The sequence below is a fragment of the Lagopus muta genome, chromosome 6 (assembly GCF_023343835.1).
Source record: "Lagopus muta isolate bLagMut1 chromosome 6, bLagMut1 primary, whole genome shotgun sequence".
Taxonomy (NCBI): domain Eukaryota; kingdom Metazoa; phylum Chordata; class Aves; order Galliformes; family Phasianidae; genus Lagopus; species Lagopus muta.
Genome location: NC_064438.1, coordinates 12528201 through 12554389, shown reverse-complemented (window position 1 = coordinate 12554389; position 26189 = coordinate 12528201). Strand labels below are relative to the sequence as shown.

Sequence of the window (26189 nt, the reverse complement as noted above, 5' to 3'; positions counted from 1 at the left end):
GACTGGGGGAAAATTCATCTGAGCAATCAGACAATGCGAGCTGTTGTGCAGCACTGGCAAAGGAATTTAAAAGTTTTGAACCTTGGCTCTGAGAGTTGAAGACAGGGGGAAAACCGGACCGCTACCTTTCAATCTATGAGATAAAACATGGAGGGGTGGCGGGGATCTGGATAGCCAGCAACCACAACTTTTCACATCAGGATGATGACAGTCACACAAGGACACGGGATACCGACATAGGTGTTTGGTGCTGAGGGGAAAGCACTGCCAGGCGACTCTACTGACAGACAGCTCTTCTTACCGCACCTGCTGCTGTTGCTGCATTCAGCCAAATCCCTTGCTTTCTAGAAACAGGAGCATGCAAAGCAGCGTGTGACAGCACAGCTTCTGTGCCGTTCTACTGAGCGCTTTGTCTTCTTCCAGCATCCCCTCCACCCGCGGGGTCGGGACTCGGTACCACACGTCCTCCACGAAGGACAGCATCGAGCTGCTGCTCACTGCCTGTTACGGCAGTGATTGAGCTTCACTGACTCCCCGTGGGACAGGCAGGTGACACCATCCCCGCCTCAACTCCGCTGCTCCCGGGGCAGACCCGAGCAGACGGCAAAGCAGCGTCCGGCTCCGCGTGCAGCGCCGGCCGAGCCGCCAGCTGAGCACGTCCGGGCGGGAGGGGGAGAAGGCACGGCGGGCACGGGGCTCCACGGGAGCCCGGGGCAGCGGCCACACGGAACGCAGCCAGGCCTCGGGGCAGGTGGGCGAGCCCAGGAGGACGTAAACATCAGCGCTCCGAGCAGATCCATCGCACACAACGCAGATCTGCCGTACAGATGTTTACAAAAATAACAGCAGGAAGAGGTGAGAAGCCGCCGGACCCGCACCGCCGGAGCACAGCCGCGGCGGGGAGCAGCTCTGTGCGGCAGCGGGTATGGGGGCAGCCGCGGGGGAGGGGTCGGAGGCAGACGGCCGTGCGAGGGCTCGGGTCCCGCTCCCCCCGCCCGCCCGCCCGCCCGCCGGCCGGCCGCACGGCCCACACTCACCACGGTGACGGGGGACACCATAGCGGCGGCGGGGTGTGTCGTGTCGTGCCGAGCCGTGCCGAGCCGTGCCGAGCCGCCGGCCCTGTCGCTCCCCGCCCGCCTGCCGGGCTGTTTTTTTAGACAGCCGTGACGTCAGCGGAGGGGGGGCCCGGGCCCTGCCCCCGGGAGGCGGAGAGGGGCGGGCGGGCCTCCCCGCGGTGCGCGCCGCGCTGCCGCCCCGGCTGCGGGCAACGCTGATCCCGCTTGGTGCTGTCCCGCCGCCGTTTCGGGCACGGCCCCCTGTGGGCTTCGCCCTGCCTGCCCCGCTCCGTTCCTCGCCGCCCTCCGTGCGGGGCTCAGGCTGGCTCGGGTGACCCTGGGACTCCCTTCGGTCTATATTTACGTGAGGATTAATACTGAAGGATGCAGGAAGCCACTTGACGTGTAACACGATCTTGCTCAAAAGTTTTGCTTCATAACAAAACAAACAGGTACTTAAATAGTAGATGATTAAGTAATCTGCTATTTGCAGCCAAAGCAGGAATCACGTTTGGTATTTATCACATCAAGGGAACATTTTCTCCGCTAAAGAAGAGCAGAATGTGTGCAATTCTTTTGCAGTTCTTTGTGCAATCAATGGGTATTGCGTTTCTGAGTAAAGAATGCAAGCAGCAGCCCTGTGATCCCACACGGGCATCACGATTGCAAGCACAGACGTGTAAACAGAGAGGTCAGCATTTGGTCCGTCAGCGCCCGATGGGACCGGGATGGACTCTGCAGCCTCTGCGTCATTCGCCAGTCTGAGAGGGACTTGTACCCAAAAAAGAAACTGCAGATTTGCACCATCAGATCAGAGAGGCAGCATGGGGATGTCTGAGGCAAGTAAACCTCGATCAGATCAAAGCAAACGGTTCTCTGTACAGCAAAGAGCCGTGTGGCCACAGCCAGGCCTTCTCTTACAGTTCCAATTAAGATAGTCCACAGGGCAGTGACCTTTTCATTAAGCAGGAAGAGGGGGATAAGCTTTTCCCTTTCCGAGGAAGTAAGTAGGTAAATTAGATAACTGAAAGAGATTGCACAGCTTTCCATGGCAAAGGCCAACCCTGCTGCAGTCAAAGAGGTCTCTCTTGGGAAGAGCACAAGGAACCAGAGGTGTTGGTACATGAAAGGATCTGATACCATAGGGGATTGTCAGAAGGACCAATGCTCTGTCACAGCCAGGGTTCCTAACTGCTTTTGAAAATCCTTCTGGGAGCTTGATGATGTCTTGGTATTTAAATATCTCAAAAAAAAAAAAAAAATGAGTTCCTTGGTGCCTAGCCAAACTCCTCATCTGCTTATCTTGGCCTTTTTTGAAGCGACGAGCTAGGCAGTGCAAGGGGTAGGGATGTGTTTGTGTTTGAGCATCATCTCTCCTGCTCCAAAAATGGGAGATGATTGGGATGCATGCAGCTTTGTGATCATTCATTTTTTTTGTGATGTATCCCTCCTCACTGAAGCTGAAACTGGTCTCACAAATTTCTCTGTGAATTTCTCTGTGTGACTGATGCAAACATTCGAAGCATGCTCATGTTTGGACCTGGGATTTCACATGCTGTTATTAGCTCAAAGAAGCCTACCTAGAAGTAAATGGGAAATTTGGGCATGTCCTGACTTTTCCTCTCAGACTGGGAAACTCAGCCCCCTTAGTATTGCTGAGAGGGAGCTGACTCCTTGTGATTTTCCGACAGTTAATTTCTGACAAATCTTTCAAGAATAGAAATGTGGAAATCCTAACAGCAAATCCGACATTTGTAGTAAATGCAGTAAAGAGGTGAACCCTATGACAAAGACTTTATAACTTTTGTATAAGGGGAAATGCTTCTTTTGGTTTGCATCATACAGATGAATTTCACGTCACTCACAGGATTATTCAATGATGACATCCATTTTTTCTCTATCAAAGTCAGTGCTACATCAAAGATTAGTAATTCCTTCTAAGTTAGGAACACCTTGGAGTGGCAGCCCCTGTGGGATTTATCTCATGTGGCTCTCTGCTTCGGCACATCCTGCTTTGTTCTGGTCCCTCTGTGGCTTGCGCTGGTTCCCAACACTTTTCATGTCAAGTCATCTGATGTTTCTCTTGAGAGGGAGATTATTAGGATCTGTTTCCTTTCCATACAGATTTATTTCCTGAAAGCTAGAGAAATTCAGAAAGTTGCCTTCACTTCCTTCATGGGCAGCTCCCATCACAGTAATGAACACTCCAACTTCATGCTGAGTGGTGAAATAAAGGGGGGCACTGCAAATTTGTGCCTCATCAGAGTGCTTTTTCAGGCTATTTACTGAGCCAGAAAAGCAGCGCATCATCTATTTATAGGCTTGTATTTGAGAGTTTTCTTCCCAGACACAAAATCAATTTGCTGTTGGGGCTTAATAAACCCTGTGTGTGTGTGTACATGTGTATGGAGAAGGCAGTGCTGGTAGTGATGAGAGCTAAGTGGGATCCAGAGCTCAGGTCCCTGAGGACTTAACCTCTTTGTGATTGGTTTCTGTTCTAATACTCATCCAAACAAACATTTCAATCTGATCAAGGAGATTAATAGGCAAGGAAATATATTAACGGTTTTTAAAACTCTCTGTTCCACAGTAGGGAAGTAAATCACAAAGTTTACATTTTGTACAGTTTGTATCATCCCTGCAGTGTTCTTTACAGCTATTTCAGACACGTAGCAATTCTTGTGAGGCTGAGAAGAAGGTCTTAATTAAGCCAACAGGTCCTGAACACCCACCTCACCTCCTCGTTCTGATTGAGGTACCATTTCTGTCTCTCACTCAGGGAGGTTTCCCCATTTAGAAACCTACTCCAAAAGAGCTCTGGTTTAACGATACACCTTTCTGCAAGCAGCAGTGCTAATAGCTGTTGTGCTGCAATAAGCACCAAGAGAGATGGAGGCTCTTCTTGGGAAATGACATTAAGTGATTTGTAGGGGAAGAAAAAATATTGTAATTAAATGGTGAGATTACAAAACAGGATGTAGGTAGAGCAACTGCCTTAATGCCTGTTTTCACTGAAGCAATGTAGCTGAGCATCTGGCAGGAAAATGATGCTTGTGATGAGGGAGAAACCCTCTGAGAGGGTCCCAGCCCAAACCAAAGTGAGTGCTGCTGGCAGCAGGTGTGGGATTGCCTGCTGGTTGCATCTGTGGCTTGGGGGGTTTACACCCACAGTGCATGCAGGATGTCTGGGAGAGGAGAGAGAGAGTGGTGGCTGTTACAGCAGTACCATTGGGCTGTGGCTCACTCAAGGCTTCAACAGGGAGTGCTGATTTTGGCTGGATGGTGTGAGCGACCTGAAATCTCTGCTCTTCCAGGAGCAATTGCAGTCATTTTGCTCTGTTCTGTAGCATTTCCCAATGGACTGCCATAAGCTGTAGCACCCAAGGTCAGTGATCACCACAAAGTCTTGTCTGTGGGCAATGGGCATTTTCTGACTTCCCCTGAAATCAGCCTGTGTCACTAATGAGTTCAGGTAAAGCTTTGTGCCGCTATATTTAAACCCAATGACTGTTACATTTCCCAGAGAAAAACACTGCCCTGCACCACCAGCAAGCAATGCATTGATTTTGTATCAGCGAGGCAGCCTTTGATTTTAGCAGCTATTTATTGCACATGTTCCCACCAACTGCTTTCTAATGGAATTTTAACAATTCAGTAGGGTCACTTGAAGGTCTCGAGGAAGGAAGGGAAATTTTTGTCTCCTAGAGGAAATGCTTCTGTCCAACTGTGCCTTCAGTCACCATCATAAGTCCATCAGGGTGGTGCATTTTTACCTCTCTTTTCATTCAGCTAGTTCTGATGAATCCTCGTGATTCGTTTTCCAGGCACACTTTGTTCTTTTTTCATTTAGCTTGTCCTGGCAATCTATACACAATTCCATCCCTGAGCTCCTGGTTGCTGGAGACTGGGAATTTACAAAGCGGTGACGTCTGGGCTCTTGGCACGTGTTGGGATGGGCAGCAGTGCACTGCTGTCAGCCTCACGTCTGACGAGCCCTCAATCTGGGCACAGTACATCTACCCCTAAATTAAAAGTACTGCTATAAGAACAGATCTAAATACACCTCTCTTGTGCTTCCTATCCTATAGAAAATGGCCTTCTGCGTTTGAATTAGAATACTGCACTGGAGGAAATCATTTTGGTTTGGGCAAGTGCCAGGCCTACTGAATGGCATCCTGGTGTCCCAGTGGATACCAAGTGGCACTTGAGCCAGCAGCACGTCCTTGCTGCAAACAAGGCTGCAGATAATTTGGGGTGCTGTAGAAGGAGCACTGGCAGCAACTTCTTTCTTGTGTAGGTGACCAAGCAGTGGCACAGCTTACACAGGGAGGTTGAGGAGTCTCCTTCCTTAGAGACGGCCAAAAGCTGTCCTGGGGAATCAGCACTAAGTGGTCTTGCTTGAGCAAGGAAACCGGGTGAGGAGTTTCTTCTAATCTTAGCCATTCTGTGATTCTGTGATCTGTATAAACGGCAAAGCGACACAACACTCCTCTCCACCACTAACACATGCATAATGCACATTTCCTAAGTGCTACAAGTAACAGAGCACTGTACATGTACTATAATTTTAGCTGACTTGACCTGAGTGCTGCAGTTGTACCTCTTTGCAAACTACCTGGTGCAACATAAGCTAGAAGGTAACAAACGAGCACTAAGTGGCAGGATCTGTCACTCACTAACCGTCAGTCACCTTAAAGGGAGCCAAGCCTGGTGGATTTTCTGAGCCGCTCTAGCACAATTACGTGTTACAGCAACAGCCAGTAGAGGCTAAGGGAAATCTGTCTTGGAATCAACCTTTTCACTTTGTAGCAAAGTAAGTTTGAATACAGCTGAGGCCAATCGAAGGATGAGCCAGAGAGCATTTCTCCTGTTTGGAAATCCATAACTGTACTGGCGATTAAAGCAAACTGTACTGCTCAGGGGCAGCACAACCCACAGGAGTTACAAGTGGTGGCTTAGGCAGCAAAGACATCTATTTGCAGCAGAGCCCTGCTGCAAGTGCAGGCACGGCCCAGGGATAGGTTGCTCAGAGCTGGCAGCACTGCTGATTTCTGGCTATACACCCAGCCTAGGCTTTTTGGGTCTTCACAATGGTGCCACAGTTTCCTGTTGCTATGGAAACTGGGTTTTTTGGAGGGTTGTTATTTTTTGGGAGTTTTGTTTTGTTTTCTCAAAAGGGCACTGATTAAAAAAAGGGAAACTGAAACTTGTGCTCTGTTCTCTTTCCTGATTCTTTTGTTCCTTGGGAGAAGCTGAAGACTGCTGGAGGCAGGCCTGACCTCCTTCAAACCAAAATTTGGGTTCCCCTTCGTGCCTGAGCTACAGCTGAATCAGCAGTCAGTTTTTCCACAGATACAGGGAGAAGACCTATAAGCCATTAAGTCAGCAGGAAAGCCCCCAGAATAGCTTAAAAGGAACCAAAACCAGTCTCAAGACAACAGTGTGGTCCATCCAGAGCACTGTTAGACAGCTGGCCAGAGTCAGAACAGTACGTGTTAAGCTTGCAGAAGGAGCATTAAAATGCTTCAGGAGAAGCTTCTTTAGATTTCTTTGTTCTTTACAGTATTGCAAAAGCTTTTATACACAGCCAAACACCAGTGTTTGATTATTATCAGATTATAATATGGGGTGGCTTTCCCATGTGTATGTGCTCTGCATACTTGTCTGCTGGCCCTTTCAGAGTCGGATTCAAATCCAGCTGAGATGCAAGTAACCAGGAGGATCTTTGCTTTCTGTGTGTGGGAATGAAAAGGTCTTTACCTTGGAGCCTACTATTCAGACTTAACAGTGTTCATAACCTTCCTAATAAGTCACACTTGGTTCCAGTAAGCCAGCCACAAGCAAAAAAAACAACCAAAAACTGGCATTTGGGGTCTCACGCAACAAAATTCACACCAGAGACCTGCATGTGGTTGCAGATGCGTGTCCCAGATGTAGACTTGCCCTGACAGACAGCCCTGATTTTAATGGTCAGCATTTTTGTATCACCATCCAGCATTAGAAAATCACACCTGAATCTTGCCACTAATGCTTATCACCTGGGAATCATGACGTACTTGCAGCCTGTATTTATAGCCCTGGGAGATATCAGTAGAAAGCTAAAAGTCCTTTGCAGAGGCTCTGTGAAGAAAGGGGCTCCTACCAGCCTTTTTCCTCTCCTGATTTCATCACTGTGCCCATAAATACTTTCTGTGAAGTGATAAGGAAAAAAACCGTGGGCTGAAAAAGTCCAGGAGGGGGCAAGGAGCAGCTGAGGTGGAGAAAAGGAGGGAGGAGACTCACCAACAAACTTTGCCACCAGAGGAAGCACTGCATAACCATCTTTCTGGGAGGAGTTCAGGAAGCCCTGTGCAAGGCATACCCCACTTGCAGCCCTTACAGACACCTAATTAGTAGATGCCAGTTTCCAGGATGTGATTCAGAGTGATTAATTTTCTTATGCAGAAGGAAATGAAAACTGCTCCAGGGAAGACACAGAATAACAGATGATTAAAAAAAAGCTGGAAAGACAAGGCATGGTGTTTCCATCGCTTTGGAATTTAGGCACCTAAACTCCTGTTCCTCTTCATGTCCTGAAACAATAAATCCATAAATCCATGTTTAGGAGAAAGAAATGTAGGAACAGAAATGTTACAGCCCCATGCGGTGCTGCCCCAGTAAAAACTCATGTAATGGTGTCGATCAGCAGCTGGTCCTGCTTTTTCCAAACATCTTAATGCTACTCTGTTATCACATGGCCATCACATTGAGGGATCTCTCAAACCTTTTCACTGTCCCTTCCACTTACCAAGTCTGCATCTCATCGTGGAGCCCTCAGCTCTGCAAACAGCCTACAGGAAACCCAGGGAGGAGAGACGTGAGCCTGGAAAGGTACTGGTGCAGTGAGGCACCTGCTCATGGTTGGAGATGGGATCAGAGCCAGGGGCACAGGGCAATTTGCACTGCTGATGCCAGAGGCTCCCTCTTGTCCAAGGCCAACACAGCATTTCTGGTCTTGTGTGATGCAGCTGGGACTACAGGAGAGGTCAGAGACAGTGGTGAGAAGGGCTTTCTCAGCCCCAGGTGCCTCCCTTTGAAACCAAAGCACAAGCTGGTAGATACCAGCCCACATAAGGGAGCTCTTGGAGGGCTCACATTTATTTTTGAGCTGTTTTGCTTTCTTTCCCTTAGGGTTTTTTCTTTTCCTGGGTGTGCTGTCAGGCCTCAGGCGCTTTGCCAGCATTGAAGTTCAGTGCCCTGGCCTGGGAACACCTGCACTCCCAACTTCGTTGTTTTGGGGACGGTTGTCCCGGAGTGCCTTACCTGAAGGTTGCTTTAACAAGACATTTCACTCCAGGAAATACTGCAAGAGTTGTACTTTGCATGTTGGACCACAGCTTATCTGTGTGATCCCAGCTGCTCTTCTGCTTACGTGCCTTACCTTATGCAGGATGAGATGGTTTAAATTAGATGCTTTCTTTAGACCACTGAAGGCTTAGTTAAAGAAAAAAGCTGATTTTACTGAGAAAGATCTGAATGGTGCCTACAGACTCCTGCCTCTATTTCTAACCAGCTGTAGAAATCAAGCCACTTAACGTTCCAATTCTGGGAGATGAGAATTAGGTAGCGTTTAAGAGCTGGACTAAGGAAATGCTTCAGACAGCATGTTAGACTGCACTCCAAATTTGCTCTTGTTGGACAGCTGAAGAACTTGTAATATCACCTTCTGTATTCCTGCTGGGCACAGAGCTAAGCTGCCTTTCTCCTCATATTTTTTTTCCTAGGGCAAAAAGAAAGCACAAACAGAAGATAAGGAGGATCGGCATACCCTCTAGGAAAAGTCCAAAGTGCTTCTCCCCACTGTTATCATTACAGTCCTATCTGAAAGCATTACCTTTTTCCTGTTTGGCACAAAGGACGCTGTGTTTGTCACCAGTTTCTGCAGTCCTTGAGAAAGGGCCAGCAAGTGGCCAAATTGTAAGGAACAATAGATCCAGCATAAATAACAGCATGAATCTGAGTTTAGACTGGCAGCAAGAGAATTTCAAATGTTTGAGAAGCTTCAAGAAGAGCTTTAAAACTTATTATCATTGCTAAAGATAGGTTTTTTGCACACTTTCTAAGCTTTAAAGTTTTTAAAACTTCTGGGTTGTTAATACTCATTTGTTTTCCTGAGTTGGAAACAGTCCGAAGACAACAATGTGGTTTTGCTATGAAGGAAACATGCTGAGATCAGCCCGTGTCTCTGTCCAGAACTGCTGACTTCAGGGTGCACTGCTAAGTGCTTTTCATCTCATGGTAACCCATGTGTATTTGTGCTGCTGGGAACAAGTACAGCTCTTTGTATGTTTTTGCTACACACAGTCACAAATCACAATGGCTGCTTTCTAACAGCACCGTATAAAGTGGGCACCAGAAGTCCCTTCCACTCACAGAATCACAGAATCACCCGGGTTGGAAGGGACCCCAAGGATCATGTAGTTCCAACCCCCCTGCCTGGCAGGGCCACCAAACATCCACATTCAGATCAGGTTGCCCAGGACCCCGTCCAACCTGGCCTTGAACACGTCCAAGGACGGGGCATCCACAACCTCCCTGGGCAGCCCGTTCCAGGGCCTAACCACTCTCCTAGTAAAGAACTTCCCCCTAACATCCAACCTAAATCTTCCCTCCTTCAACTTGGATCCATTTCCCCTAGTCCTGCTGTTGTCAGCCCTTTTGAAGAGTTCACTCCCCTCCTGGCTGTAGGTTCCCTTCAGGTATTGATAGGCTGCAATGAGGTCACCCCGCAGCCTTCTCTTCTCCAGGCTGAACAAGCCCAACTCCCTCAGCCTGTCCTCATAGGGGAGGTGCTCCAGCCCCCTGATCATCTTAGTCGCCCTCCTCTGGACCCTTTCCAAAATCTCTATGTCTTTCTTGTACTGAGGGCTCCACAGCTGGACACAGTACTCCAGGTGGGGCCTCACAAGAGCCGAGTAGAGAGGGACAATCACCTCCCTGTCCCTGCTGGCCACCCCTCTCCTGATGGAGCCCAGGATCCCATTTGCCTTTCGAGCTGCCAGAGCGCACTGCTGGCTCCTGTTAAGTCTCTTGTCCATCAGGACCCCTCAAGCCTCTCTTCCCAGGCTGGACATTGCAGAGCGTCCAATAATGCTGAAAAGAGGAATGCAGGAAGATTAGGAAACTTTGAGTCCTGTGAGATATGTGTGCGTGATCTGTTACAAAGAGTCATCAGGGCAATGCTGGAGGGATTTATTCCTTGCTGTCAGTGGCAGAGTCCATAAACACTGCTGATGGAGCAAACAGCACCAAGGCTGATAAAGACACCGAAGAGTCAGCCCTTCTTTTAAGATCAATGTCATCCCTCCTGTAACACTGTCAGACAAAGAAATGATTGCAGAATACTGCAGTATTATACTACAGATAAATGTGTGCTTCAGTGGAACGAGAGGCAGAGCTGCGAATGGGGGTGGGGTCAGAAACAGAAGTTGCACTCACATTATCTGGATTTTAGTCCCAGTTCTGCCACAAACCTCCCCTTTGTCTTTCGTTGTGTCTTGGAGGGTGTCTGAGTGAAACACAGTGCAGTGTGCTCTGTGCTTGGCATAGTACTCTTACAGGAAATATAGCGTAAACTTCTGCTTTCCAGGGCTGTGCCTACACACATTTGCACTTCTGCAGCAATACCATTAGTTTGATGAAGCTATCAAAAAAAAAAAAACCAAAAAAAAAACACCCTCTAAAAACACACACAAACCAGGTGGGTTTTCATTTCAAACCCTTCACCCTTGCCTCCTCAAGCAGTCATGGGCTGTCTGATCTGCAGCCTGTTCAGCACGATGAAAGTCCCAGCATTCACCTCCATAGGCTTCAGGTCAAACCCAGTGAAATTAATTACAAAAACACTTTTCAGGAAACAAACAATGAAAAGGAAAGCGTAGCACTGGAGGATGCAAAGGAGAATGATGGTAACAAAACTTAATTGCTTAGAACTGCTTGAAGGCTTTTTTAGCTAAATGCTGAAAAGTGTTGAGGTAATTATAGCAACTATGATGATAAAAGATTAGGTTTTTTATTTAAAAAAGTGATTAAATTGAAGCATGACACACTGACTTTTGAATAACTGCATATAATTCAATTCATAGCAATAAACTTACCAAGGGAATGACTAACCTGTTGCTGAGAATAAAGCTGTAAGCAAAAGGAAGTAAATAGTAGGAACACTACTTAGCTTTACTAAAGACCAGATTCCAGGCACTAACTGAGCTGCTTTGGCCTAAGGCAGTGGCTTCAGAAGACAACATAGTGAGCAGCAATATCAGTGAGTGTTATTTGCCCTCCTGGCTCCAGGGATGCTCCATTTCACCCCTTGCTGCTGCCTGCCTTCACTCCAGCACTGAACTTGGTACAGATTTTTCACAGATCACGCAGTGAAACTGAGCCCACTTTTGAGCATGCACACACAGATACAAGGAAACATATCTTATCAGGTTATTTTTTATTGCAGATCATCCCTCTGGTCTGCCACCAAGCGTGGGCTCTCGGGTGCTGGCACTGACAACCATCCCAGGGTAGCACAAGGTGAGCTGAAGCAGGATGGCTGCTTCAGAAGCAGGCACTGGCTGGCCCTCAGCACCTCAAGTCAGCTTCACCTTTGCAAAGGGCTCAGCAAAGGTTTCACGTGATCTGAAGATCACCACAAATAACCATTGTTGGCTTTTGGTTTATTTGTTTAACACGGTCAAATGGTGATTTTACCACTCACTTAACAAAATATTTAACCGTGCAGGAAGTGATGGAGCTTTGATTACTCATTCACTAAAATTCAGGAGTCTGAATGTAAATTCTCCTCACTCTCCCATTCCTAGCATGTCATTACTCCAATTAGGAGAATGCTTAAGATATTTCAATAATATCCCATTCAGCTACACGTATGAGAAAATGCATTCACACAGTACAATAATGCAATTGTGCCTTTCCTCTGAGATGGCAAAAAAGGGTTATTGGAGCCATTTTGAGAAAAGCAAAGGCAGTCGGACAGATTGGGCACGAGAAAACATGAAATCAGATAGCAAACATGAAAAAAAGGCTCCTCTACATTCAGAGCACAGCGCAAAGCCAACAAAGCCAACTGTGTGAGATGAGAAACCCCAGCACTCCAGGAGCCAGAGGAATATGCAGATTTGGGCTTTCTTTCAAACCAGACAAGAAAAGAGAGCATGAGCAGCCTGGTGCTCTTCTGATTCTCACTGATGCAAATGAGAAGCAGCTATACTCAGGGAACTTATCTCAGCACAGATACACTACAGTAATGATTATTTAAGTCAAAAATAAAAGGGTCAGGCCTCAAATACTAAGTGCAAAACCTGGCTCCCTACTTACTAATGGCCATCATAGCTTGGTGGCACCATTCTAAAGAACACCAGGTCTCGGTGACAGCTACTCACAGAACAAACACTGGGTCTTGTACTGCACAGCCAAGGGGTCGGCAGCAGAGGAGGCTCTCTTTGGTTAAAACAAAGACATTCTTATGGTTGCTAATGTTTGTCCTATAAATACTGAGACAAAATTCCTTTTTGGCCAGCCTGCAGATCTGATTAATGTATTTTTTTAGTTGCTTTTTTGTGACTATAAATTGAGAGGTGACATTGGGTTGTAGTATGCAGTGACCACAACTGCTAAAAATAGGCCACAACAACTTAATGCACACATCAGCATTTAACCACCACGCTTCCATATACCCCAGCTCTTTAAAGACCCTGCACGCAGACACACCAGTGTATTTAAAGGCACATTACCCTGCTCTGGTTGTGAATTACCTCGTCCAGAGAGCATGAGGAGACCAAGCAAAGGGAGCAATGAGCAAGAGGCAGCAGAGCTGCTCAGAGACATGTGGCTGAATGCTGCCCCATCCCACAGGGATGGGAGGGCAAGTGCTTTCCCTTGGGAAAGGCAGCATTCCAGCCCTCTCAGTGTTGCACAGCATTATTTTCAACTGCAAACAGTTTTTAAAATAGCAGCCTGTAAGATCAAGACAGAGAAGGAAGAAAAGGGTGTGATGGGAATCAGAATGATGCAATTTCTATGGATTTTTTTCTTGTGAAGTCGTGAGCCTAGAAATAAATCTGACAAGGCAAAGTCAAAATCGTCCCCTTTCCCACAGTGGACTGCAGCCTTTTTTATCCTTAAGGTTTTCAGACTGATGGGTACAAAGCAGCTCTGCAGAAGAATTATTAACTTGCTGATGGGTGAAGGTACTTCAGCAGGGTTCTGGAACACAGGGCTCTGCCACACGGGGTCTGACCCACCTTACTGGGCCAGGAGAGCTCAGAGCAGAGCTGGCAGAGGCAGAGCCAAGGCTGTGCCCATTCCCTGCCATTCTCCTCTGAGTGAAAGAGGTGGCCTGGCCAGGTCAGAGGAGCTGCTGCTTGGCCAAGGGGGAGAAGACAGCTACAGGAGGTGGTGAGAAGGCCAGGGGAAGTCAGGGAAGAACTAAAACAGTGAAGAAAGAGTTGTTTAATCTTGCACACATGGTAGCAGAATTGGGGGGGTCAAAGCGGGCTATGATTTTTTTCCCACTAACTTAAGCACACTTGTTGCCTTAAAAGTCTGTGGTTCCAGGCCATGTGAAATATACTGATCTTACCCCATCAGTGGGACCCGCTGCCTCACAAACTAGTTTTTGTTATTGCAATTGGGAGCAGTTTCAGGCCTGGCAAGAAAAGGTCTGGGCAACATCACCCTGCCCAGTGACGCAGTTTGCTATTCTGCTTGGTGTTCTCTTTCTCAGACCAGGAAATGAACAGGATATCAAATGAAGAACACAAAGAGTTTAGATGTGTGCAAGGAAAGTCACCATTTAGAATCTGAAAAGAGGCAAGCCAGTAAGGTGGGGATTCAGCAGAGATCTCTGCCATTAATGGTCTGTCCTCAGGTTTTCAAAATGGCATCTACCTGAAGTTATTCATCCAAGTAACTTCACTGGTAAGATCAGCAGCAGTGGGCAGCAAGAGGTGAGCAGCACACAATCTGTCATGGCAGTGCTTTGTTTTTTTAGCTGCCTGTTTTAATTTTATATTTAGGGTCTTTAGTTTTGTGCTTATGGCACGAACTCAGCAGTCATGCTCCAGGTGAGCAACTGAAGTCCCCTCCTCATCCTCTTTCCTTGCAATTTTCTCCCACCATAGGGATCTCCATCCATCCTTCTCTCAGCAGCTGCTCTGAGATCCTGGGGGATCACTGGAGCACTGGCAGTGCCAGGGCTGGAGCCAAGATAAAGAGAGATGAAAAAAATTCAAGGCATGGGGAAATGTATCCCTACTTGATTGTGGCATATTAAGCACAATATCCCATTTCTCCTAGGCAGCCCTTCACTCCTGCCTGTGTCTCAGCTACTGCTGCTGAAGCCATTCCTACCGTATCACTTCCTGCATGCGGGGTTATTTGCATGAGGCATGTTCCTGAGACCACACTGTGTGATATGTTTGTGCCCTGGATTAGTTTAATGGAACTGCAATACAACCTGCAAACAGCTTCCCAGCTGGTAAATTGTGTTTAAACAGTGGAAAACAAATACGCTTTCTTAATGCTACATCTGGTTGCTTAGTGTTGCTCCTATCTCCAGTCCGTTTTGCAGTGCCTCAGCAAAATTGCCAAACAAGCTGGCCAAAAATCAATTGAACAGAGATCAGAAGGAAAAAACAAATGAGATATAACAGTCACTGATGGGATACACAGGCATATCAATTTGGCAGCTAGTCAAACTCTTGGAGGCAATCAGCCGTGCTCATTAAATGTCAGAGTTGTGAATTTGCCCGGGGCATTATCAGCAAGGGCTTGAAAGTAGCCCAGCTCAGTTGAAAGAGATTTTCTCCCCTGAATTTTAGGTAAATGGATGAATGAGATGTCAATAGCAATTCCATACCCCAATTTTAGCTCCAGAACCTGATTTTAGTTCCAAAAAGCTAGGCTGTAAATGGGAGAGGGGGCATGTTTGATGTAGAAGATTCAAGAAGCAGCAGATTCCCTGCGTACACTCAAACTTAGAAAGAAACATGCTGCTGTTACTGGGATTGGTTTTCCTTAGAATCACAGCAACTTATGTGTTGCATGACAATTGCCAGGAGTTGACATAAGATTGGAGACAACTAGAGTGAGGAGGAGAAAACTTAATTCTTCTACAGATCAGCAAGGAATGAGCAGTAGCTCCCTTCCCTGACACTGCATGAGCAGAGCACAGCCAGCTGCTGGCACAGGGCAGGGTCCGCACCTCCCACCTGCTACCTTTCTCTTCTCTGCACTTCAGGTGGTCACTGCTTCTTTAGCTTCAAAAAGCATAAAGTAGAAGACTCAATGGCTTGATCGTTTATGTAGGCTTTGGGAAAATACTGGGGGAAGAGTTTATATTGTGTAGATATGAGGGAAGACATGCTTTTGGTTTGTTTGTTTGTTTTTTGCACCTGACAGAAGTCTCAGTAATGATAGGTTTTAAGCCAATTATTATTCACATATCTCTGTGCAAATCTGAGAGGTTTCCCACAGGCAAACCAGTTACCCAGTATGGGCTAAGTTGTGAAATACACACTTGGCTAAGAGCTTTGCCTCACTAACGACCTTGGAATATGACCTTTAATTTTGGACGCGTGTCTGTATAAATAAGCCATCACAATTAGTCTGCACTGTGCTTGTCACAAAGACCATTCATACAGAAAGGACCTGAAGGTAAGCATTAGGCAGATGTGATTCTTGTGGCAACCAAGCTCAGTGATTTCTCTATGGACACAAGACTTCCTTACCCTAGCACAGAAGTGGAAAACGGAGCTCAGTTTGTAAGGGGAAGAGGCTGAGAAGAAACCTCTGGGCAGAGATCTCTGTGCCACTGGGAGCAAGAGCTGCCTAGCTGTGTGGCCAGGGCCCTGAGCACTGTTCAGATCCCTACACACAGAAGAATCTATGCCTGGGACTTTTGTGTACTTGGTCATTACAAAAACATTCAATAGACAGATGGCCCCCTGCTTAAGATGGAGTCCGGTATTACTGTTGCACTGGATGGGAGTCACTATCAGTCTGACTAATGCTGCCCGCTTCTATATCACATTTCCAAACACACAAATAAATCAGTGCCCTTTGCTCCCAACAGAAATGCTTGTGGGTTTGAATTGAGATTGGGAGGGTTGCTGACCTGCCAAGCCAAGTGCTGCTGAGATAGTAGAGTGGGAGGTTGCTGAGGAGTGAGAAGCTGACATCAGACACTGGCACTGGATCCAAAGGGGGATGGTATCCATCCTTCTGCTGCTCCAACACAGCAATGCTTCAGGAGGATGTGGCATTTATTTAGTGAATGCTGATTAGCAGTGACAACACCGACAACGTATATGAGATCATTATCTCAGATATCATTTACCAGGAAAGCGGGTATTGGTTCCTCGCCTCCAGTACACCAGTTCACAGGAAAGAGTTAAAGTTGTATATCTGCAGTCACAAAATGGGCAGCAATCTGCAGCCTGTTGTCAGGTCAGCAGTTTGCCTGATAAAGGAGCCCTGACCTCACCTGTAGTGGAAAGTCCAAAGTTATCTTCAGGAGATTTCAGGATTGTTGACCAAAAAGCAAAAGTGCAGAAATCTGCATAGGGCAGTAGCCTAGAAATACGGGCCAAAATAAATGTTGTGATGTGGTGGAGGCCTCTAACTACCAATAGGACAGCACTTTGCCATGCCCCTCCAGTGTCTGAAACCCCATCCAAAGGATGTCTCCTTGAGTGGCACGATCTGAGTCTTGTTGAATCCAAGGTTCGGTGCCGCAGATGCAATGCTTCCTCCAATCCCTCTGATGCTGGAGATAACGTCTTGCCCATTATATTTACCGAAGCCTGGATTTCCTCTATGGGGGAAGTCCTTCTGTAAAAAAGCACAGAGAATGCTTTAAAGAAGGAGCAGAATGTGCTCAGATTGTGAAGCAGCTGATCTGAAGGCAGTGCAGATCCTTAGGGAGGCCTGGGCCACAATGGTTGACATTTGAGACAGGAAATGATGGTTTATTTAACTAACTGAACTGAAAACTGCCAGGGAATTTAAACAAGGGAAACAGAATAACTCATGGCAGCCTTAGCTAAGTAAGTCATGCAGGCTAAAACTTCTGTGGTCATGGGAAATACTGAGAGATATGTGACATCTGTTAGCGGCAGTGGCCTCTGCTTTGTGATTCATCTGAAAGGTGGATCAGGTGGGCAAAGAGGCTGTTCCTGCCTGCTCAGCACAGCTCTGCCTTTAAGTTTCTGGGATATAATGGCACAATTCTGGCACAATCTTGTTTTGCTCATATATGCGTGTGGTGTTTTTCAAATGCTTTGAACAGTTTTACTAGTTAAAAAAAAAAAAAAACAACCAAGGTTTCTGTTCAAATAATGGCTTTCTTCACTGTTCTTAGCCATGTGCAGGAAACTCTAGGATTTTCCACTTTTTGTGGCAGTAAATGATATCTCAGAGTTTGACTTTGCTAGAGGCTAAAGGATCTGGCTATAGAAATCAAGCTGAGAGGAGAAGCCCTCTCAAAGTGAGACAACCTTAGTAACTGCAAAGGAAATTGAGATAATGGCACAGCTGAAAAGCATTCATGATTCATCAATTGGTAACCAAGGAAAAAAGAAGGAAAAAAACAGGAAAAAAAGAAAAGGAAGGATTAAAAAAAGAAAGAAAAAGCGACTGTGAGCATTTTGGGGGTTTCACAAAGCAAATCTGACTTTGCCAGAACCCAGGTCTCAGGGCAGAGCTCCTGCAGTGAGTAGCTCAGTCCATGATCTCCCCTTTGCCCACCAGGCATATTCCTGTGGCCCAGTTCTTTTTCTCCTGTGCATCCATGCCCCGCTTCCCTCCAGCCCTGCTGAGGGCCAGACAGTCAGGACTTCAGGCCTGGAATTCATTGTCCCAGCTGCACTTGAGCCCATTTAAAGGGAAAATGGCAGGTAGCTGTCCTTCTGCAGAGCAGTGACCTTAACCTTCTTCTCCAGCCCACTGAGAGGGCAGAGTTGAGTGAACAGCCTGGCTGCTCTGCTGAAAGCTATGGCCTCAGGGGAACTAACATACTGCTGTTGTTGTTGGGTTTGCTGTCAGCTGAATGGTCCCCAGCCGGATTCATTGCGCAACTGTACAAACACCGGTGCCAGCACAAATAAGGGACGATGAAACAGCCAGTGCTGCTGGCCAGGTTTCTTCTCTCTGCGCTGCCAGCTTGGCTAGCTGAAGCCATCCACAAATGTGGGACACCTGCTCCAATTCGGTGAATGTAAAACCCTGAGATTATTATTTGAATCCTCCCGCCGTTTTGCACAGATCCCAGTATTGGTTCACTTGTGCTTCACTTTGCTTGCATGCTTTTGAATGTGCTGCATGCTTTTGAAATTTGTCCCTGGGTGCATTCAAGGCCAGGCTGGATGTGGCTCTGGGCAGCCTGGTCTGCTGGTTGGCGACCCTGCCCGTAGCAGGGGGTTGAAACTAGATGAGCATTGTGGTCCTTTTCAACCCAGGCCATTCTATGATTCTATGATTCTAAATATTCACGTGGCACTATCAGGAGGAGAGTGCTTCAGAAAGAATGAGTCTATAACACTGTATCATCTGCTGCTGAGTGCCACCGAAGCACCTCAACCTTGAACGATCGATCGGCTGATTTTGTGTTATTTATGTTGCCCTAAAGGCTGCGTTTTGAAACTTGAGGTGTATGGATTAGAAAAGCTGACAACTCATTCTGCTCAAGCTGTTTAATAACTCCTCACAGATCCTGTTTCAAAAGCTTGTTTTCAAGGGAGGGAATACATCCAACTTGCAGAGACCAACTTCCTTCTCAGTTTAGATGAATAAAGTCTTGCAAATATTTAGAAACTGATTTAAGCTAACAAAGTCAAGGAAATCAGTATTAAAACTCAAACTCCTGCTTGATGGTCTATTTGTAGTTCATCCAGTGGTAATGAGCCAGATTCTTGCCTAGAATAAATAGGCATAAATCCACTTAAGCCATGCAAGAATGTTGATTTATGCTTCCTACAAATCTGACCTTTATTTCAGTATTTCATGGTAAGCTCCAATCCTCTTTGCACTGCTCATTTATTGGGATGGAATTAGATTTACCAAGGTATGCTCAGACAAAATGGATTGCTTTTCTCTCCGATCTTTTTTTTTTTTTTTTGTGCCAGGGATAGAATGGTGGGTTATCTAGATAAAAAATTGTTGAGAGGATATTTTTGTTGGAGAAAGCAGTGACAGCATCATTCATTGCAGCGCCGCACTTTATTTATTTCTCAAAGTTGCACTAAATGAATACAATGAGCTCTACAAATTACAGAGCCCTTCCAGGAAATCTGAGATGAACGTGAAGAACTGAGGTTGAAATATGTTCAGCTCATAAACAGTTGCATAAAACCTTAAATATGTGCAGCCAAGGGATTTGCTGAAGGTGTTCTGGAATGAAAATACGTTTCTGTTTGCTTAACTGAAACTACATTGCTTTAGATGACCTCACGTTCTTCATTTCTAAGCCCACCAACCCTGCATCGAGGCTCAACATACTGCAAGATGCCAGACTCACCAGAGGAAGACAGTCAATAATGTATTACATTAGTTTTAAATACAATACTCTTGATTTTTGACAATTATAGCTGCATAGTAAATACTGCCTGTCACCACTCACAGCCACGCTGAGAAAACTGCGTGTGTGATTAGGGGACTGTAAAGAGCTCAGTGTGGGGGCTGCAGTCAGAAGACAGAGCTCATGGCAGAAGCAGCAAGCTGTTTGCTACATTCTGTGTCACACAGGTAACACCTTACTCTGCTGTTTTCAGCCTGCACTACGTTTTGATTCATTACCTGATGATGTCTGAAGTGTTAGTTGGCAGCTAACTGCTTACAGCCTGGCCACCAGATAAAGACTTCTCTAATGCAACTGTACAGCCTAGGAATTTCACAGATAAACATGAAGGTTGATATGGACAAAGTATGAATGGCAATGTACAGGTGCAAAATCATCAAGAAAAACAAGAAGGGATAAAGGAGAGGCATGAGCAGATGGGCCAAAATCAGGTCACCAAGATTGCAGCGTACACTGTGCAGCTTCTCAAGGACCTGGCTCTGGAAAACCTCAGGCTGCCTTCTGGTGAGCCTCCAGGTGAAGGCAGCTTGGCTCCAACTCTCTCTCCTAGTGGACCTTGAACCTACTCTGTAGCTTTGTCTTCAGCCCTATAGCAGTAGCCAAAGGTAGACCTCAGAACTGTTTTGCAGCCCTGTCTCAGCCTTTCCTCTGGTCTCATCTCCTGCTGCTCTTGGATGGACCCTGAAGCCCATTAGTTGACCTGCATAGTTTGGACCCTGGACCTGATTAATTTGCCTTGATGGGACTCTTGGTGGATTCTATTATCATTATCTAGGTGTGAAGGACTGCGCCCAGCTGGTGAAGGCACAGCAGCTCCTGGCTTGTACCAGTGCAAGTCATGCACATATGTGGCAGAGCACATCTCCAGCTTCACACACATTAAAGGAAAGGTTGAATCAGTCTGTATGAGAAAGTGAGTGAAACTCTACCTAGGCATCATCCTTGGATACACTGGCTAAACATTAGCAGTGGAAATACTGAACGTAGTACTCCGATTTGATGGAGAGGTAAAGGTATGTTGTGTTCTTGATTCTGCACCTTGTTCTGTAATTATATACAAAAGAGATTGGGTTTGTTAATATTGGAGTATGTGGGGACTTGGTAATCTGGACATGAGTTTCTTTAGGAGAAAAGAGGCTAAGATTAAGAGGTGTAACAAGAAGCAGTTTATTTTTTAGGTTGCTTTCATTTGGCAGCTTATTGTATTTTTATTTTCACATATAAGATATTACAGATCTGTAAAATCAGCCAAGATCCCGGCTTTCAGGAATGCCATGGTCCTGGTGTAGACCTTCCAGTCAGGCTCTCAGCACTGTTTGGGAAATAAATCCAAATATTTCAGTTGCAAAGAAGATGCTTTGGCTCCAAAGCAATATGAGAAAATGTACAATCTATTTGATCCGCTTCAGATGCCACAACCATCTGCAACTGCATGTGGCAGACACATATTTCTCAGATTCACGGGCATGTATGATTGCAAAGAGTGCTGAATACTCGCAGTAGAATAGATAAACCTTCAGTATGCTCTTTTTGTTCTCTCTCAGCAGCTCTCTGTGGAAAGATCCCTACCTTGGAGACTCTGGAGGGTTCGAAATCCCCAGTGAAGCGATGCAGAGCCTTTCAAGGCAAGACATTGTATACAAAAGTTCCTGTCAAGCAGCCAGCACGAACAACAACGGCTGGCACGAGGAAAGGGTCACAGATGCTTGTTCGAACGTGCAATCGTGCAACATCGCCGCCTATTGCGGGCTCCGGCTGCTGCTATAATAAAGGCACCAGCGCCATCTGCCTTCTCAAACCCAACTCAACCAAGGAGGAAAGGTCCTCATGGAGGCTAGATGGGTCAGCGCCTTAATTTCTAAACTTCACCTTTCTAATATCCATCGTTGTTCTTAATTCTTACACCTTACGTGTTTCTTTGCTCCCTCTAGTAGAAAGAACAAACTGGTGAGCAGTGACATGGGCTGGTGGGTACTCTATATATATGCACGTAACATGCATTAGATCACAGACACAGGAATTCGTGTTCTCTGAATTCCCTTGCATTCCTTGTAAGGTAGCTGTGCCTTTCCATGTCCAGCTGAGCCATTAAACAATGAACTGCTCTAGTTAAACCTCTTTCCGCTAACACCTTTGAGTACCTAAAAGATTGCAAATATATGAGTGAGATTACATTGTCTGGAATAAATCTTGTCAAATGAGTTCCTTTCCCATTGACGAGGTGGCAGTGTTTATAGCAGAAAAGCAGGTGCAGATATCTTGTTTTTAGGAGGACTTGCAGCACTGTCACATGGGACTGGTGGTCTCACAAGCAAATTGTAGAAAGTCTGGAATGGGAGAGTGCATGGTTGGGTGAACACGTTGTTAACTTGGCCAGACACATCGAGCAGAATTCCACAGGAGTATTCCCATAGCACCAATGGGATATTTTCATTGGATAATTTGGATAGTGTAAAAGAAAAATTGCTTAGCAAACCCACTGCTGGGAGGAGCAGCAAGTGCAGTAGGATACTGCTGTAGGACTTGGCAAAGTATGGTCAGGGGGAAGAAGTAACTCAAAAGACATGCTTTCACTCTTTGCTCTTGGCAGAATTACCAACATCCCAGATGCAGGCTGTGGAATTACTGGTCTGGTGGCATCACAATGTAAACACGCTTGGTGGTTAGCGTGGGTCACAAAGCAGACAGGAGTCAGCCACGTCACGCCATAACAAAAACAACAAACAGCACCAGGGGGTATATAAAAAGGAAGAGCGTTTGACAGGCAGATGAAGTCATTCTCCTGTTATGTTTGGGGCTGGTAAACATCCCATTGGTGTACTGTACTCTGCTTTGGCTAGAATAGAGAATTAGAGGTCTTGTGGGGAAACATTGGTGGAATAGGAGTGGTTTGTCCTAAGGAAGGGGGAGATGCGGCAGGGCATCCCTAACATCTGCTGAAAAGGCTCGGTGGGCATCAGAGATCTGGGTTACAGGCTAGAAACAGCTTTCTCATGGTGCGGTTATGGAAACAGAGGGAAAGATTACTGTGGGGTATGACAGCCCTGTTTTGTTAGTTTTCAAGTGCAGATTGGACACGTTTATGTCAGAAATTACCTCAACGTGATTGATCCTGCTTTTTGGGAAGGAAGGAGACACTTCCCAAACCGATTTTGCTGATATTCCTATTTAGAGCCAAAGACACCTAAGTTAGAAGTCTGAATTACACACTGTGGATACCAGCTAATTATCATCCTGAGACTCTTGCTTTCCATTTCTGTTTAATATATCATTAGGAAAACATCTTAGAAGTCAGTAGTTTAAATCCAAAGTAGCTATAATGTAGGCTGGCACAATGCAGTTTAAACTCTATTCATTCAAACCTATGTTTTCCAAGTCCCGGGCTTCTTTTGAGCATATACTGCCAGCTCTGCTGACATCTAAATGGTTTATGATCTAGGGACCCATCTGCTGGACATTAGGATGATCCAGTTTATCTAATAAAGGCTTTACTAGTATACCCACACAACTTAGTGCAGAAAGGATGATGGATGAAAAGAGGAAAGGATAACTCACACATATATTACTCATCCTGAAAATGCTAAAACTTGGGCTTGGAATAGTCTTTGATGTTTGACCTCTGCAGATAGACTGCAATTAAGTCTCTTAATCCTCTAAACACTTGAAGTTAATAGGATTAACCGTATGCCCAAAGTGTGTGTGGCTGGTGTGCAAAACTGTTATAGAGTGCAGCTGGTGAAAAAACTTGTGACAAAGACATTTTCCAGTGGAATCCTGTCTGATGCATACTAAGTATTTTCTAACAACTTCTAAGTAATTTCCTAACGTGAAGATGTCTAATAAAAATAAAACTTAGCAAAGTTCTTGTTTGAAAAAGCATTGTACACTGAAAGAGCAGATGGGTGAACTATTTCTGAGGCAGAAATTACAGGGCTTGGGAGATTTGAGAGGGGTTATTGTGGTTTTCTGGAATATGTAGATTTAAACTCGCTGACTTTCACCATTCGTTCAAACCAAGCTTGAGATTAAGCTTGCATGGAGTCAGATCGCACAGTCACAAAAATAAGAAGCATTATCTATCTCCATTTCTCTTTTAGCAGCAACACCGGTTTGGCTTAAAAGCACCAGAATTGATCCTTCTCCTGCCCCTGACAGACTCACTGTTCTTGGAAACCCTGGCAAACCTGCAGTCTCCGTCAGATCATCACATCGCGAGCATACAAAGAGCTTACAAAGAACAAAGATGGTTTGGGCAATGATTTAAGGTATTGCAAGGACACAGCTGTAGGCAGACACAGCACCGAGGTTCCCATTTGTTGCACATCTGTCACAAAAAGAAAGCAGAGCACATGGAGGCGCTGTGCTGATGTGTCATGCTAGGCTTGAGGTTTGGTGCCCTTTACTCCCTGGGTGCCCCTGGGGCTTCTCACACAGCTCAGCATTGGTTTCCGCCCTACGAAATGCCAGCTGCGGGCACGAAGAGCGACAGCGCTGCTCCCAATGGTAACCACGCAGACGTCAATCTCTGCTGCAGGATGTAATTGCAATCTACAGGAAAAGGTAATAACTGTGGTGAAAGGTTTCCAACAACCGCGATGCCATCCCCTGCCCCGCTCAGAGATCTGTTTGAGACACGGGGAGAGATTTCCACCTAATCTTTTATCATCATAGTTGCTATAATTACCTCAACACTTTTCATCATTTAACTAAAAAAGCCTTCAAGCAGTTCTAAGCAATTAAGTTTTGTTACCATCATTCTCCTTTGCATCCTCCAGTGCTATGCTTTCCTTTTCATTGTTTGTTTCCTGAAAAGTGTTTCTGTAATTAATTTCATTGGGTTTGACCTGAAGCCTATGGAGGTGAATGCTGGGACTTTCATCGTCCTGAACAGGCTGCAGATCAGACAGCCCATGACTGCTTGAGGAGGCAAGGGTGAAGGCTTTGAAATGAAAACCCACCTGGTTTGTGTGTGCTTTTAGAGGGTGGTTTTTTTTTGTTTTTTTTTTTTGATAGCTTCATCAAACTAATGGTATTGCTGCAGAAGTGCAAATGTCTGTAGGCACAGCCCTGGAAAGCAGAAGTTTACACTATATTTCCTGTAAGAGTACTATGTCAAGCACAGAGCACACTGCACTGTGTTTCACTCAGACACCCTCCAAGACACAACGAAAGACAAAGGGGAGGTTTGTGGCAGAACTGGGACTAAAATCCAGATAATGTGAGTGCAACTTCTGTTTCTGACCCCACCCCCATTCGCAGCTCTGCCTCTCGTTCCACTGAAGCACTGAGAGGAGTGTTGTGTCGCTTTGCCGTTTATACAGATCACAGAATCACAGAATGGCTAAGATTAGAAGAAACTCCTCACCCGGTTTCCTTGCTCAAGCAAGACCACTTAGTGCCGATTCCCCAGGACAGCTTTTGGCCGTCTCTAAGGAAGGAGACTCCTCAACCTCCCTGTGTAAGCTGTGCCACTGCTTGGTCACCTACACAAGAAAGAAGTTGCTGCCAGTGCTCCTTCTACAGCACCCCAAATTATCTGCAGCCTTGTTTGCAGCAAGGACATGCTGCTGGCTCAAGTGCCACTTGGTATCCACTGGGACACCAGGATGCCATTCAGTAGGCCTGGCACTTGCCCAAACCAAAATGATTTCCTCCAGTGCAGTATTCTAATTCAAACGCAGAAGGCCATTTTCTATAGGATAGGAAGCACAAGAGAGGTGTATTTAGATCTGTTCTTATAGCAGTACTTTTAATTTAGGGGTAGATGTACTGTGCCCAGATTGAGGGCTCGTCAGACGTGAGGCTGACAGCAGTGCACTGCTGCCCATCCCAACACATGCCAAGAGCCCAGACGTCACCGCTTTGTAAATTCCCAGTCTCCAGCAACCAGGAGCTCAGGGATGGAATTGTGTATAGATTGCCAGGACAAGCTAAATGAAAAAAGAACAAAGTGTGCCTGGAAAACGAATCACTAGGATTCATCAGAACTAGCTGGATGAAAAGAGAGGTAAAAATGCACCACCCTGATGGACTTATGATGGTGACTGAAGGCACAGTTGGACAGAAGCATTTCCTCTAGGAGACAAAAATTTCCCTTCCTTCCTCGAGACCTTCAAGTGACCCTACTGAATTGTTAAAATTCCATTAGAAAGCAGTTGGTGGGAACATGTGCAATAAATAGCTGCTAAAATCAAAGGCTGCCTCGCTGATACAAAATCAATGCATTGCTTGCTGGTGGTGCAGGGCAGTGTTTTTCTCTGGGAAATGTAACAGTCATTGGGTTTAAATATAGCGGCACAAAGCTTTACCTGAACTCATTAGTGACACAGGCTGATTTCAGGGGAAGTCAGAAAATGCCCATTGCCCACAGACAAGACTTTGTGGTGATCACTGACCTTGGGTGCTACAGCTTATGGCTGTCCATTGGGAAATGCTACAGAACAGAGCAAAATGACTGCAATTGCTCCTGGAAGAGCAGAGATTTCAGGTCGCTCACACCATCCAGCCAAAATCAG

The 26189-nt window shown here is 46.0% G+C and overlaps 2 protein-coding genes across 4 annotated transcripts in view; one reads left to right on the top strand and one right to left on the bottom strand.

The window, feature by feature from the left end:
* Positions 1-26189, bottom strand: part of TMEM86A (transmembrane protein 86A) — a 58570-nt gene that overhangs the window by 25933 nt on the left and 6448 nt on the right. Inside the window, exon 1 of one of the 2 annotated variants that reach the window (XM_048947637.1) lies at positions 1038-1150. The exons of the other annotated variant lie outside the window; for it this stretch is intronic. Within the exon in view, the coding sequence (XP_048803594.1) occupies positions 1038-1058 (21 nt within the window). The 5' untranslated portion in view covers positions 1059-1150. Of the gene's footprint in view, positions 1-1037; positions 1151-26189 lie in introns of those variants that run through there. 2 annotated transcript variants of the gene reach the window in all.
* On the top strand, positions 764-19542 carry LOC125694433 (uncharacterized). 2 transcript variants are annotated; one of them, XM_048947631.1, is made up of 2 exons: positions 764-855; positions 8819-19542. In XM_048947631.1, exon 2 carries the CDS (start codon positions 9380-9382, stop codon positions 10316-10318), a length of 939 nt encoding a protein of 312 aa, XP_048803588.1. In that variant the 5' UTR covers positions 764-855; positions 8819-9379; the 3' UTR covers positions 10319-19542. The 2 variants fall into 2 exon arrangements, with proteins under 2 accessions (XP_048803588.1, XP_048803589.1); XM_048947632.1 differs by lacking the exon at positions 764-855 and adding an exon at positions 1398-1507.

Excerpts from the sequence above, each read along its gene's own strand:
- LOC125694433 (XM_048947631.1), top strand. The coding sequence starts at position 9,380 with ATGTTTTTGCTACACACAGTCACAAATCACAATGGCTGCTTTCTAACA.